This window comes from Triticum dicoccoides, chromosome 6B (genome assembly GCF_002162155.2).
Source record: "Triticum dicoccoides isolate Atlit2015 ecotype Zavitan chromosome 6B, WEW_v2.0, whole genome shotgun sequence".
Lineage (NCBI taxonomy): Eukaryota > Viridiplantae > Streptophyta > Magnoliopsida > Poales > Poaceae > Triticum > Triticum dicoccoides.
Window position 1 is genome coordinate 436,298,639 of NC_041391.1, and position 12,319 is coordinate 436,310,957.

The following is a 12,319-nucleotide window of genomic DNA, read 5'->3' on the forward strand; positions in this document are numbered from 1 at the left end:
TTCTGTACTCTATAATTGTCTTTCATTTCATCATGATGACTATGTTGTTGCTCTGTTATGCTTATACCCGAGTACTTATTGCGCTGCAAATAGTTCTCCGCTTAGGAATTCCCTCACCCTGAAATTCTTCAGTGAAGAATTCATAAAAATCGACTATTCACCCCCCCCCCCTCTAGTCGATGTAACTCATTTTCAACACTGGGCCGGCCCAATTTGGAGCTGTATGGGAAGCTTTATGTTTCCGGTTTTGGGAACAATCTGGAGGTTTCAAGCCGGTTCTTTCCGGTTCGGGAACCTTCTGAAATTATACTGGAAGTTTTTTCATTTTAATTTCTTTTACTTTTTCTTTTCTTTTATTTTTTATTTTTATTGTTTCATTTTTCTTTTCTTTCAATTCTTTTTTATTTTATTTCACTTTACTTTTTTAATTTTTCAAGTATACTTTTCTTTCCGGTTTCAAAATTTGTTCGCAAATTCAAGAAATGTTCGTTATTTGAAAAAAAAGTTCATGGTTTTTAAAAATGTTCCTGTATGTATAATTTGTTCACAAATTCAAAATATGTTCATATTTTCAAAAGTTTCTCACAAATTCAAAAAATGTTATGATGAATTACGTAAAATGTTCATGTTTTGAAAAAAAATGATCATAATTTCAAAATTTGTTCATGAATTTCAAAAAATGGTCCAGTTTTTGAAACTTGTTCGTAGATTCAAAAGATTTCATATTTTCAAAATTTGTTCACAAATTCAAACAAAATTTGGGAATTTTATAAATTGTTCGTGATTTAAAAAGAAAAACATAATTTTGAAAAATGTTGTGTCTTTAAAAAATGTTTGCATTTTCAAAAAATTGTTCATAGTTTTGAAAAATATTCTTGTCTTCAATTTTGTTCCTTCTTTTGCGAAAAATGTTTGAGGTTCCCAAAAAATATTCGCCTTTTCACCAAATGTTTGGGTTTTATTTTTTAAAACATTTACTTTCTTCGAAAATAAAATCATGTTTGAAATTTCAAAAAATCTTAAAATTCTCACGGCATATAGTTAGTTAAACTGTGTTGTTAATTTAGAGAACGAGTCGCAGAAACTACTACAGTGGCTAGCGACGTATTTCAATTTTTACCACTGTAGACGCACCTGGGGGTGCCTCTTAATGGGCCGGCCCAGTCGCGCGCCTCCTGTGCTTCACGCTGGTTATTCACCGCAAAATGCGGCGAGCACCCGGAGGGAAAATCTTATATGCCGCTCGCTGCGTCAAACTGTCGGCGCTTCGCACAGGCGAGCGACCGAGCAGCGACGGGCCGGCCCGTTTAACGGTTCCAGCTCTCCCGGTTTTGGGAACCTTCTAGAGGTTCCCAGCTAGTGTTTTCCGTTTTGGGAACCTTCTAGAAGGTTCCTGAACCGGTTTTTTATTTTCCTTTCTTTTTCCATTTTTGTTTCGTTTTCTTTTCTTTCTTTCTTTTTTTTCAACTTTATGTTTTCTTTTTCAAAAAATGTTCACGCTTTTACAAAAATGTTCAAAATTTTAAAAAATGTTCTTGTTTTCAATTTTTGTTCATAAATTCAAAAATTGTTCGGAATTTTCAAAAAATATTTGTGTGTTAACAAAATTGTTCAGAATGTTTTTGTTCAAAATTTTGAAAACTTTTAGAAAAATGTTTGGGATTTCAAAAAATGTTTCAGATTCAAAAATTGTTCACAATTTTCAAAAGATGTTCATGAATTTCTGAACATATTTGTTTTCTATTTTCTTTTTCATTTTTTAATTTTTCTTTTTCAAGTTTATATTTCTTTTTGAACTTGTTCAAAAATTTCAAATGTTTGTTCGGAATTTCCAAAAAAAATCGTTTTGAAATTTGGTCACAAATTCAAAAAATGTTCGTGTTCCAAAAAATGTTCAGAATTTCAAAAAATGTTTGTGGTTTTAAAATTTTATTCACAATTTCAAAAAATGTTCTTGTTTTCAAAATTTATTCATAAATTAAATGAAAATCGGGGAGCTTCAAATAATGTTTGCACTTTCAAAATTTGTTTGGAATTTCAAAAATGTTCCCGTTTTCAAAACAATTGTTCAAAAAATGGTCCCGTTTTTAAAACACCGTCCTTATGAAAAAGAAATCACATTTTTTAAGGAAATGTTTTCATTTTTCCCGAACATGTTTTCATATTTGAACGCAACTTTGAGTTCTTATAACGTTCGCGCTACCTACAATCAGTTAGACCTGTCTAGTCTAGTGACGGGATGAATTCACCTGGGATCTGAGGTTCTGGGTTCGAATCCTCGCGCCGTCTCTTTCTTTTACATCATTTTTAAGTGAAGCGCGCGGGTTAACTGATGGGCCGGCCCAGACGAGGCATTAGTGTGCGTCGCTCCAACTATTTTGCTGCAAAATGCGAAAAATCCTATATGCCGCTCGCTGCGTCAAACTGCCGGCGCTTCGCACAGGCGAGCGACCGAGCAGCGACGCAACGGGCCAGCCCGTTTAACGGTTCCCAGCGCTCCCGGTTTTGGGAACCTTCTAGAGGTTCCCAGTTGGTTTTTTCCGGTTTTGGGAACCTTCTAGAAGGTTCCTGAACTGGTTTTTTTGTTTTCCTTTCTTTTTCTATTTCTGTTTCGTTTTCTTTTCTTTCTTTCTTTCTTGTTTTTCAAGTTTACGTTTTCTTTTTCAAAAAATGTTCGCATTTTTGGAAAATGTTCGCGCTTTTACAAAAATGTTCGAAATTTTGAAAAATGTTCTTGTTTTCAAATTCTGTTCGTAAATTCAAAAATTGTTCAGAATTTTCAGAAAATATTTGTGTGTTAACACAATTGTTCAGAAAGTTTTTGTTCAAAATTTTGAAAACTTTTAAAAAAAGGTGCGGGATTTCAAAAAATGTTTTTGTTTCAAAAATTGTTCACAGTTTTCAATAGATGTTCATGAATTTCTGAACATATTTGTTTTCTATTTTTCTTTTCATTTTTTTCATTTTTTCCTGTTAAAGGTTATTTTTCTTTTTGAACTTGTTCAAAAATTTCAAATATTTGTTCGGAATTTCCAAAAAAAATTGTTTTTAAATTTGTTCACAAATTCAAAAAATGTTCGTGTTCCAAAAAATGATCGGAACTTCAAAAAATGTTTGTGGTTTCAAAATTTTGTTCACAATTTCAAAAAATGTTCGTGTTTTCAAAATTTGTTCATAAATTCAAAAAAAATCGGGGAGCTTCAAATAATTTTTGCACTTTCAAAATTTGTTCGGAATTTCAAAAATGCTCCCGTTTTCAAAACAATTGTTCAAAAAATGGTCCTGTTTTTAAAACACCGGCCTTATAAAAAAGAAATCGCATTTTTTAAGGAAATGTTTTCGTTTTTCCTGAACATGTTTTCATATGTGAACGCAACTTTGAGTTCTTATAACGTTCGCGCTACCTACAATCAGTTAGACCTGTCTAGTCTAGTGACGGAACGAATTCACCTAGGATCTGAGGTTCTGGGTTCGAATCCTCGCGCCGTCTCTTTCTTTTACATCATTTTTAAGTGAAGCGCGCGGGTTTATTTACATCATGTTTAAGTGAAGCGCGCGGGTTTACTGATGGGCCGGCCCAGATGAGGCACTAGTGTGGGTCGCTCCAACTATTTGCCGCAAAATGCGGCAAATAGGAGCCCTCCCGGCGCATGCCGCGTGCCGTGCCAGGAGTGCTGGAGGGCCGCCCTGGCAGGCCCAGGTGGCCAGGTTTGTTTGGAAGCAGTGACTCATCTTCCGTCCAGCCAATGATATTGAGATGGCTCAAACTTGAGATAATCAAATGGCGGGGATGCCCCGTATGTGTAATGAAGTAAGTTTTCCTTTCAAAAAAAAAAAAAAAAAAATGGCGGGGATGCCTCGTGTCCGCACACCTCACCCCACCCACCACACCGTTCTCCACGCGTCTCCCACCTACACTCTCACACGCGTCATGGCCCGAGGCAACAAATCCTCCTTCCGCTGATTCATGGCGCCGCGCTATAAGTGTCGCCTCGACCCTGCTTGAGAGAGCACGGCAGCTTCTGTAGAGATTCCAGCAGCATCATCGTCGGCTAGTCCAAACTGAAACAAAGGAGGTCGGGCGGCATGGAGTCGGGCAAGGAGGCCGCGGCGAACGCCGGCGCGTCGGCGCGCGCCGGCATGGAGAAGACGAGGGCCGCCGTGCAGGGGCAGGTGGACAAGGCCGCGGCTTACACGACAGGGCACAGGGAGGCGGCGGTGGTGAACAAGGAGGCGGCCGAGGTGAAGAAGCAGCAGCGGATTCGCGCCGCCGAGGAGGAGAAGCAGCGCGCCATGCGGGACCACGCCGCCGCCAAGGAGCGCGCCAGCGGCGAAGAGACGGAGGACCGCAACGGCGGTCACAGCCCTGCCCCTGCGGGCGGCCACGGTGAGTAATGAGGAGCGCGCGTCCCGCCGACCCGAGCGACTGAGTGATCCAGCAGTTATACGTATTCTTATGGTGTTAACCGTGTCGTGTGTGTTTTCCGTAACTCGGGTATTGATGATGTTTTCCGCTGCTGCTTGTGATCTGTAATCGAACGAGACATGTGTATAAAATTGTTAGTACGGTACAATTGTCAGCAGAACGAATGGTGTTTACGAGACTGAACTAAGCGTGCTTGATCATGACGATGCAGATTTCCGTCAGCATGGCCAATTTGTCTCAATAGTACACCCTCTGTTCCTAAATCCTAAATATAAGACGTTTTTCAGTTCAAATTCCTAAATATAAGACATTTTGCAGTTCAAAAACAGAGGTTGTAAAACATATCAGATCAAGAAAACCACTCTCCGACTGTGCATGCAGATCCATCTCAGGAGTATTCATGTTCAGCGATCATAGCACATACTGTACATAGCAAGTCCAAAGCCTCTAACTAGGCCAATCACGGCATAGGTATTCGGTGGTACAGTAGCTTTTATTTTTGTTACTCGAGCGGAAGAGGCTGCCATTGCTTTACATCCAAAAGTCCGAACTATGGGAGAGGGCGTTTACTGGGTTTTGAACCCTGAACCAAGAACTCTTGGTTGTAAGTTTATGCACCTAACCAGTTCACCCATTAGTCCAAGTTTACAAATATAATTGGGTTTAAGTTAGAGATAAAGAGATAGAGATAGAATTAGTTTAAACCATATGTAACTTGTCTTGTACTTCAAGTCTCTACCCCTTTTGTACTCCTATATATACCCTACACAAGGGTCAGATCAATACAACAACAATATTCTGATAGATCCTTAGATCGGAGTGGGCTAGGAGATCCGGTAACCTACCTTCTCCTGGTGCGGACGAACTCGATCGAGTACCGGCCATGGTGGTGTGGTGACGGCGACGATGTGGACTGAGATGGCGGCGGCGGAGCTTCCCGTCGGCCTAGCGCAAAACCCTAGATCGGATTGGTGTGTCGGTGGTGTTGTGGTGCACGGTCAACCTCATGATACGTGCCCCGGCACCCCACCTCTTTATATTGCGCTGACGACAGGGGCCCACCAACCATGGTTTGGTTGGGCGCCCCCGATCAGGGCGCGAGTCAGGGGCCCGTTCGACCCGTTGGGTTCGAACGGGATAGAGATCAACCTAACATTCTCCCCCTTGATCTCAACTTTACTTTTAACCTTATACTTTCTAGTTTATTTGTTTCATCACATATTGGTACATAGAGCATGTTTCATCGTCACAGCTCAATTGCCGATAGAATCATACAGCTACAACATACGTTATGTTCAGAAACAAATTCTGTTCCTTTTGGGCCTATCCAGGAATCATAAGGCTTTCCCTTAAACCCATGCCGGCAAAGTGTTCCTTGAACACATTGGGTGGTAAGCCTTTCGTTAGCGGATCCGCAAGCATATCTTTTGTCTTTATATGCTCGAGACTTATAGTTTGATCCTGGATTTTATCTTTCACAACATAATACTTTATCTCTATTGTTTTGGCAGCATTACTCGATTTGTTGTTGTGAGCGTAAAATACCGCGGGCTGATTGTCGCGGTACATCTTTAGTGATTTGTGAATACAATCTACCACTTTCAAGTCGGGTACAAATTTCTTTAGCCATATCGCCTGCCCCGTGGCTTCGAAGCATGCTATGAATTCTGCATACATCGTGGATGATGCAACTGTTGACTGTTTGGAGCTTTTCCACGAAATAGCTCCCCCAGCGAGGGTGAATATGTATCCTGACGTGGATTTTCTATCATCTTTGTCCCCCGCAAAATCTGCGTCTGAATACCCTTTTATCTCTAGGGAATCAGATCTCATGTATGTTAGCATGTAGTCCTTCGTGCCTTGCGCATAACGTAATGCTTTCTTTACCATCTTCCAGTGCTCTATGCCTGGATTCTCTTGATATCTACCGAGTACCCCGGTGATAAAGGCTAAGTCAGGGCGAGTGCACACTTGTGCATACTGTAAGCTGCCAACTGCCGAAGCATATGGTACTCCTTTCATTTGATCGATCTCGTACTGGTTTTTGGGACATTGGAATTTTCCAAAACTATCGCCCTTAACTATAGGAGCAGGTGTGGCTTTACTCGCATGCATATTATACTTTTTAAGAACCTTTTCTAAATATGCTTTCTGCGATAGTCCTAAGACTCCATTGTTTCTATCTCGGTGAATTTCTATGCCCAAAACATATGATGCTTCACCAAGATCTGTTATGTCAAAATTCGAGGATAAGAACTTCTTTGTTTCTTGAAGTAGACTAACATCACTGCTAGCAAGCAGAATGTCATCCACATACAAGATTAGGAAAATATATTTCCTATTTTTAAACCTTGCATAAATGCAGTTATCCTCAATATTTTCTTTAAATCCAAAACTTTTAATCGTTTGATTAAACTTTAAATACCACTGCCTAGAGGCTTGCTTTAATCCATAAATGGATTTCTTTAGGCGGCATCCCATATTTTCCTTGCCTTCCATGAAAAAACCTTTGGGCTGTTTCATGTAGACATTTTCTTTTAAATCTCCGTTGAGAAATGTCGTCTTTACATCCATTTGGTGTAATTCTAAATCAAAATGAGCAACTAATGCCATTATGATTCTGAAGGAATCCTTACATGAGACCGGAGAAAATGTCTCTTTATAATCTATCCCTTCTCTTTGTGTAAATCCTTTTGCCACGGGTCGTGCTTTATATTTTTCTATATTCCCTTTAGAGTCATACTTAATTTTGTAGACCCATTTGCAACCTACTGATTTGGCTCCTTTAGGAATTTCCTCTAAGTCCCAAACATCTTTGGAACTCATTGATTTCATCTCGTCTTCCATTGCCTTCATCCACATCGATGAATGAGGGCTTCTCATGGCTTCTTCATATGAGGTGGGATCTTTTTCCATATGGACCATTTCTGTGTTATAAACTTTAAAGTCAGTAGAAATAGCTGACTTTCTTGTTCTTGTAGACCTTCTAAGGGCCTCGGTTTCTGGCACATTCTGTGCCTCAACTTCTGGCACTTCTTCTAAAATTTGTTGCTGCACCTCCCTTTCATGCTCAACAACAGGTTCAGTCGGCTCCTGACGGATAGGTTTCGGGTCTGCCCCCATAGTTGTCATAGGTGGAGTTGCAACTGGTAGTGAGAAAAATGGCTCCTGAATCATCGGATTAGGTGCATGCACCCTCTTTTCCTCAAGATCAATTTTCCGAGCTACCAAGCTCCCCCTCATCATTTCGTCCTCTAAGAAGACTGCATGTCTCGTTTCTACAAACTTTGTATATCTGTCTGGGCAGTAGAAACGAAAACCCTTTGATCTGTCTGGATAGCCAATGAAGTGGCAACTCACTGTTTTGGGATCTAACTTTCCAATGTTTGGATTAAACATTTTGGCCTCAGCAGGGCACCCCCACACCCTGAAGTGTTGTAGGGATGGCACCCTTCCTGTCCATAGCTTGTACGGTGTTTTGGGCACCGACTTGCTTGGTACTCTATTGAGAATGTGAATGGCGGTTTTAAGCGCCTCCATCCATAAACCCAATGGCAAGTTGGAATAACTCATCATGCTGCGCACCATATCCATAAATGTACGGTTGCGCCTTTCAGCTACTCCATTTTGCTGAGGTTCGCCCGACATTGAATACTGGGCAACTATGCCAGTCTCCTGCAAGAACTTTGCAAAAGGTCCAGGGACTTGGCCATATGGAGTGTGCCGACCGTAGTACTCTCCCCCACGGTCGGACCTAACTATCTTTATTCTTTTATCATGCTGATTTTCAACTTCAGCTTTGAATATTTTAAATTTATCCAACGCTTCAGATCTTTCTTTGATTAGATAAATATATCCATAGCAAGAGTAATCATCTGTGAATGTTATGAACGAGTCATATCCATCCACACTTTTCACCGGAAATGGTCCACAAATATCAGTATGGATGATTTCTAGTGTGCCTGTGCTATGGATTGCACCTTTTTGATTTGTTTTACGTACTTTCCTTTAACGCAATCTATGCATTGTTCTAAGTCTGAAAATTCTAACCGAGGAAGAATTTCACTTTTGACTAATCTTTCTATTCTCCCCTTCGAAATATGGCCCAAGCGACAGTGCCATAATTTCGATGAGTCGAATGTTCTTTTTCTTTTCTTTTGCTTTTTATTGGACGCAGAAACATTTTCTTTCACGTTGCAAATGGAATAAACTTTTTCACGAAGTGATAACAAATAAAGCTCATCATGTAGTAAAGCATCACCCACATAAGCATTATTATACCAAATGGCACACTTGCCATGTCCAAAATGACATTCATAACTATCTTTGTCCAAACAAGAAACACTAATTAAGTTTCTATGACATGATGGAACAAATAAAACATCTCTAAGTAGAAGATTGAATCCGCCAGCTAACTCCAAGGAGATATCACCGACAGCTTCAACTTCTGCTTCAACTCCGTTTGCCACTTCATTGTGTCTTTCGCTTCTTAGCGTAGTTCGCGTCGAATGGAATCCCTGTAAAGAATTTGCAACATGAACAGTTGCTCCGGAATCAATCCACCAAGTGGATTTTGAAAACTGTGTATACAAGGATTCATTGACAAATGAAACTATATTGTTACCTCTTTTTTCCATGACTGACTTCAGCCAAGCAGCGCAGTCTTTCTTGTAATGCCCTTTCTGCTTGCAGTGGAGACACGTGTCTTTGTCCACTGAGAAAGGTTGTTGCTGATGCTGATGCTGATAGGGGGCTTTTCCATTCTTTGAAGGAGAACTTTTGTTGTTTTGATTGTAGTTCTTTTTCTTCCACTCCTTCAAATAGTTGATTGAACCACCATGTGCGGCTTTGAGTCTGTCCTCTTCTTGGACACACATTGCTATTGTCTTTTCAATGTCCCATGTTCCAGGTGACATATTATAGTTTACAACAAAAGTTGCAAACTCCTGTGGTAGTGAAGCCATGACCAGGTGGACCAGGAGTGCTGGTTTGATCTCTAGATCCGCATCCATGGGCTTGAGCTTTGCTGCCATATTACTCATCCTGAGGATGTGCTCTCTTATTCCACGACTACCACCTGTGTAGCATTCTGTCACCAGTTGCTCTAACACCTGGGTGGCATAGATCTTTGAAGAGCCAGTGAACTGGCTCTTTATTTTTGTAAGCAACTCCCCTGCGGAAGTGCACTCTGGAATGGAGCCCACAATGGCGCTCTCAATAGTATCCTTTATAAAAGCCATGCACTTTTTGTTTGCATTGACCCACTTTTGGTTATCTATGAGGTAGGACTGCTCCAAAGGAGCATAGTCCCCTTCTTTTTAGCCCATGCAGCATCATCATCAGTGGCCTCTCTTACTGGCTCTGTGGGTTTGACCGGCTGTGGTTTCACCACAACCCAGTCAAGATCAGCACAAATAAATGCCAGTTCAACTTTCTTCCTCCATTCAGTGTGGTTGTCACCTCTGAGTGTCGGAACTTCTTTTAGGCAACTCATCAAGTGAAAGCCTCCTGAAATCACAATTTAAGTGACATCAATAAAACAATCATATGCAATAATCTAACGTTGGTCAAATTAAACATACAATTGTCTATGCAATTAAATCTATATTACCGTTGGGCAAAATATTAGAAATAAATGCACCTTTAAATTTCAATAATAAAACATGATCATGTTATTAACAACGTTGGTCATAAAAATAACATAATTATATTCATTTCAATAATTACTTTAACATGCTCTTAAAACATAATTCTTTTTAAACTTTTATTTTCTTTGTAAAAGAGCACTAATAATAATTTACGCAGCGGAAAAAAACGTGAATACAAATTCACGAACTTTTTTAGTTCTACAGAAACTTTTACTTTATAAAATACATGAACTTTTCTTTTTCTGAATTAATTCTATTCTTCTTTGAAAAGAAAAATAAAATAAATGGCTGCAACACAGCCTAGCGCGCGGCTAAGCTGCGGCCTCGGCCCAGCGCGCCCGCGGCGGCTGGCGGCCTGAGCCTAGTCGCGAGTCCACTTTCGGCCCAACGGCCCATCACAGCGCTAGGGTTTCGTTCCTTGTCGTCCGATCAAATCCGATGGACAGGCGTGGCTTTCGCTGGGTCAAAACCAGCCAGCATCGGCCTCACCTCCCGAACCCTAGCATCATTCTCGTTCTCTCCGCCCACGCGCGCCGCTCGCCTCTGCCTTCTCTCGCGCGCACTCCGGCAGCGGGCCACCGCGCCGCGCCGGTCGCCAGCAACGGCGACGAGCGCCACCGCCCCGCTCTACGCCGCGCGAGCCACCTCCTTTTCCTCCCTCTGTCTCTCCCCATCTCCCGCAACAGAGAACGTGAGAGAGCAGAAGGGCACAGCCGGCCTTCCCGATGCGGCGGATGGGGCCACGCCGGCTACCGGCGACTGCGTCGAGCCGCGCTGTGCAAGCCTTCCCTTTCCCCCTTCCTTTCTCTTTGTCACCCAACCACCACCTGCTTCTATTGGAGAGAGAGAGAGCCGCGAGCAGCGGCGCGCGATACGGCGGCGCCCTCCCTGTCCCCTTTGCCGGTGTGCGCGAGCACCTCGATGGTGAACGCGCCGCCGTCAAACGGCTCGGTGGTGGTGCCTGTACTTTGCCCCTGTAGGGGGTGGTTCTTCGTCCCTGTCGCCTCGGCTTGCCGATGCGCGACGGGATCGAGAGGAACAGGCGCGGCCTTACGGCGGCGCTCTTTGTCGGCGAGGCCCGAGGCCATACTCCGGTTTACTTTTGTGGTTCTTTTGTTTGCCTTTCTTTGCCCTGTTTAGGGTTCTTTTGGGGTGGGATTTCTTTCTGTTTCTTTGATGTATTCTTTTACCGAAAATCTTCTAGCCCGATCTGGCTACCTGATACCATTGATAGATCCTTAGATCGGAGTGGGCTAGGAGATCCGGTAACCTACCTTCTCCTGGTGCGGACGAACTCGATCCAGCACCGGCCATGGTGGTGCGGTGACGGTGGCGATGTGGACTGAGATGGCGGCGGCGGAGCTTCCCGTCGGCCTAGCGCAAAACCCTAGATCGGATTGGTGTGTCGGTGGTGTTGTGGTGCACGGTCAACCTCATGATACGAACCCGGCACCCCACCTCTTTATATTGCGCTAGCGACAGGGGCCCACCAACCATGGTTTGGTTGGGCGCCCCCAATCAGGGCGCGAGTCAGGGGCCCGTTCGACCCGTTGGGTTCGAACGGGATAGAGATCAACCTAACATATTCATCCATCTCATATTTTCAACATGGTATTAGAGCGGTTTGTCTCACGACGCCGATCCTAGGAACCTTCCACCACACTTCCGCAGCGCGCCGCCCCCGGGGAGATTAATCTCCTCTCCCGGGGGCGCGGCATCCGGTCGAGCAAAGATCAGATCGGTTCCACTAGATAGATCCAATTTTCGAAATTCCTTAGATTTATTTCTTTTAGCCACCAAATAAATCCGACTATCCTCGATTCCATAACTCGTGGGAACTGCAGAAGAAATCGGCGAAGAAAACGGCGCCTTCGGCGCCCCTCCCACTCCAGCGCGCAGCTGACGGCACGCGCGAGACATCGACGTGCACTTCAGCGTCGATCTACCCCGGCAACAATAGCCGACGGCGCGGCCCCGAAGGGATGGCGCTGGGCAAAAGCAGATCTACTGCGCGAGACAGGGAGATCTGGGGAGCAGCGGCGGCGATTCGACACGTCCAGCTGCATCGACCTGGGTCTTCACCACGCACGATGGATACATGCGGAACCCCGCGCATGGAGGCGATGCCTCTGGCATGTGCGGCATGCTCCTCCCTCGCCGGTTCACGCGGACTCCATCGCCCCAGAAGACGTGGCTGCAAACTTCATCGCCACACCACTGATGCGTCTCCGCCAGCGTCACGCAC

The 12,319-nt window shown here is 43.3% G+C and overlaps 1 protein-coding gene across 1 annotated transcript; it reads left to right on the forward strand.

The window, feature by feature from the left end:
- The first annotated feature begins 3,850 nt into the window (after window positions 1–3,850).
- On the forward strand, window positions 3,851–4,599 carry LOC119324117 (11 kDa late embryogenesis abundant protein-like). The gene has a single exon (XM_037597864.1). The coding sequence runs from the start codon at window positions 4,087–4,089 to the stop codon at window positions 4,393–4,395; it is 309 nt and encodes a 102-aa protein (XP_037453761.1). The 5' UTR covers window positions 3,851–4,086; the 3' UTR covers window positions 4,396–4,599.
- The last annotated feature ends 7,720 nt before the right edge of the window (window positions 4,600–12,319 follow it).

Coding starts and splice junctions, on each gene's coding strand:
- LOC119324117 (XM_037597864.1), top strand. CDS start 4,087: ATGGAGTCGGGCAAGGAGGCCGCGGCGAACGCCGGCGCGTCGGCGCGC.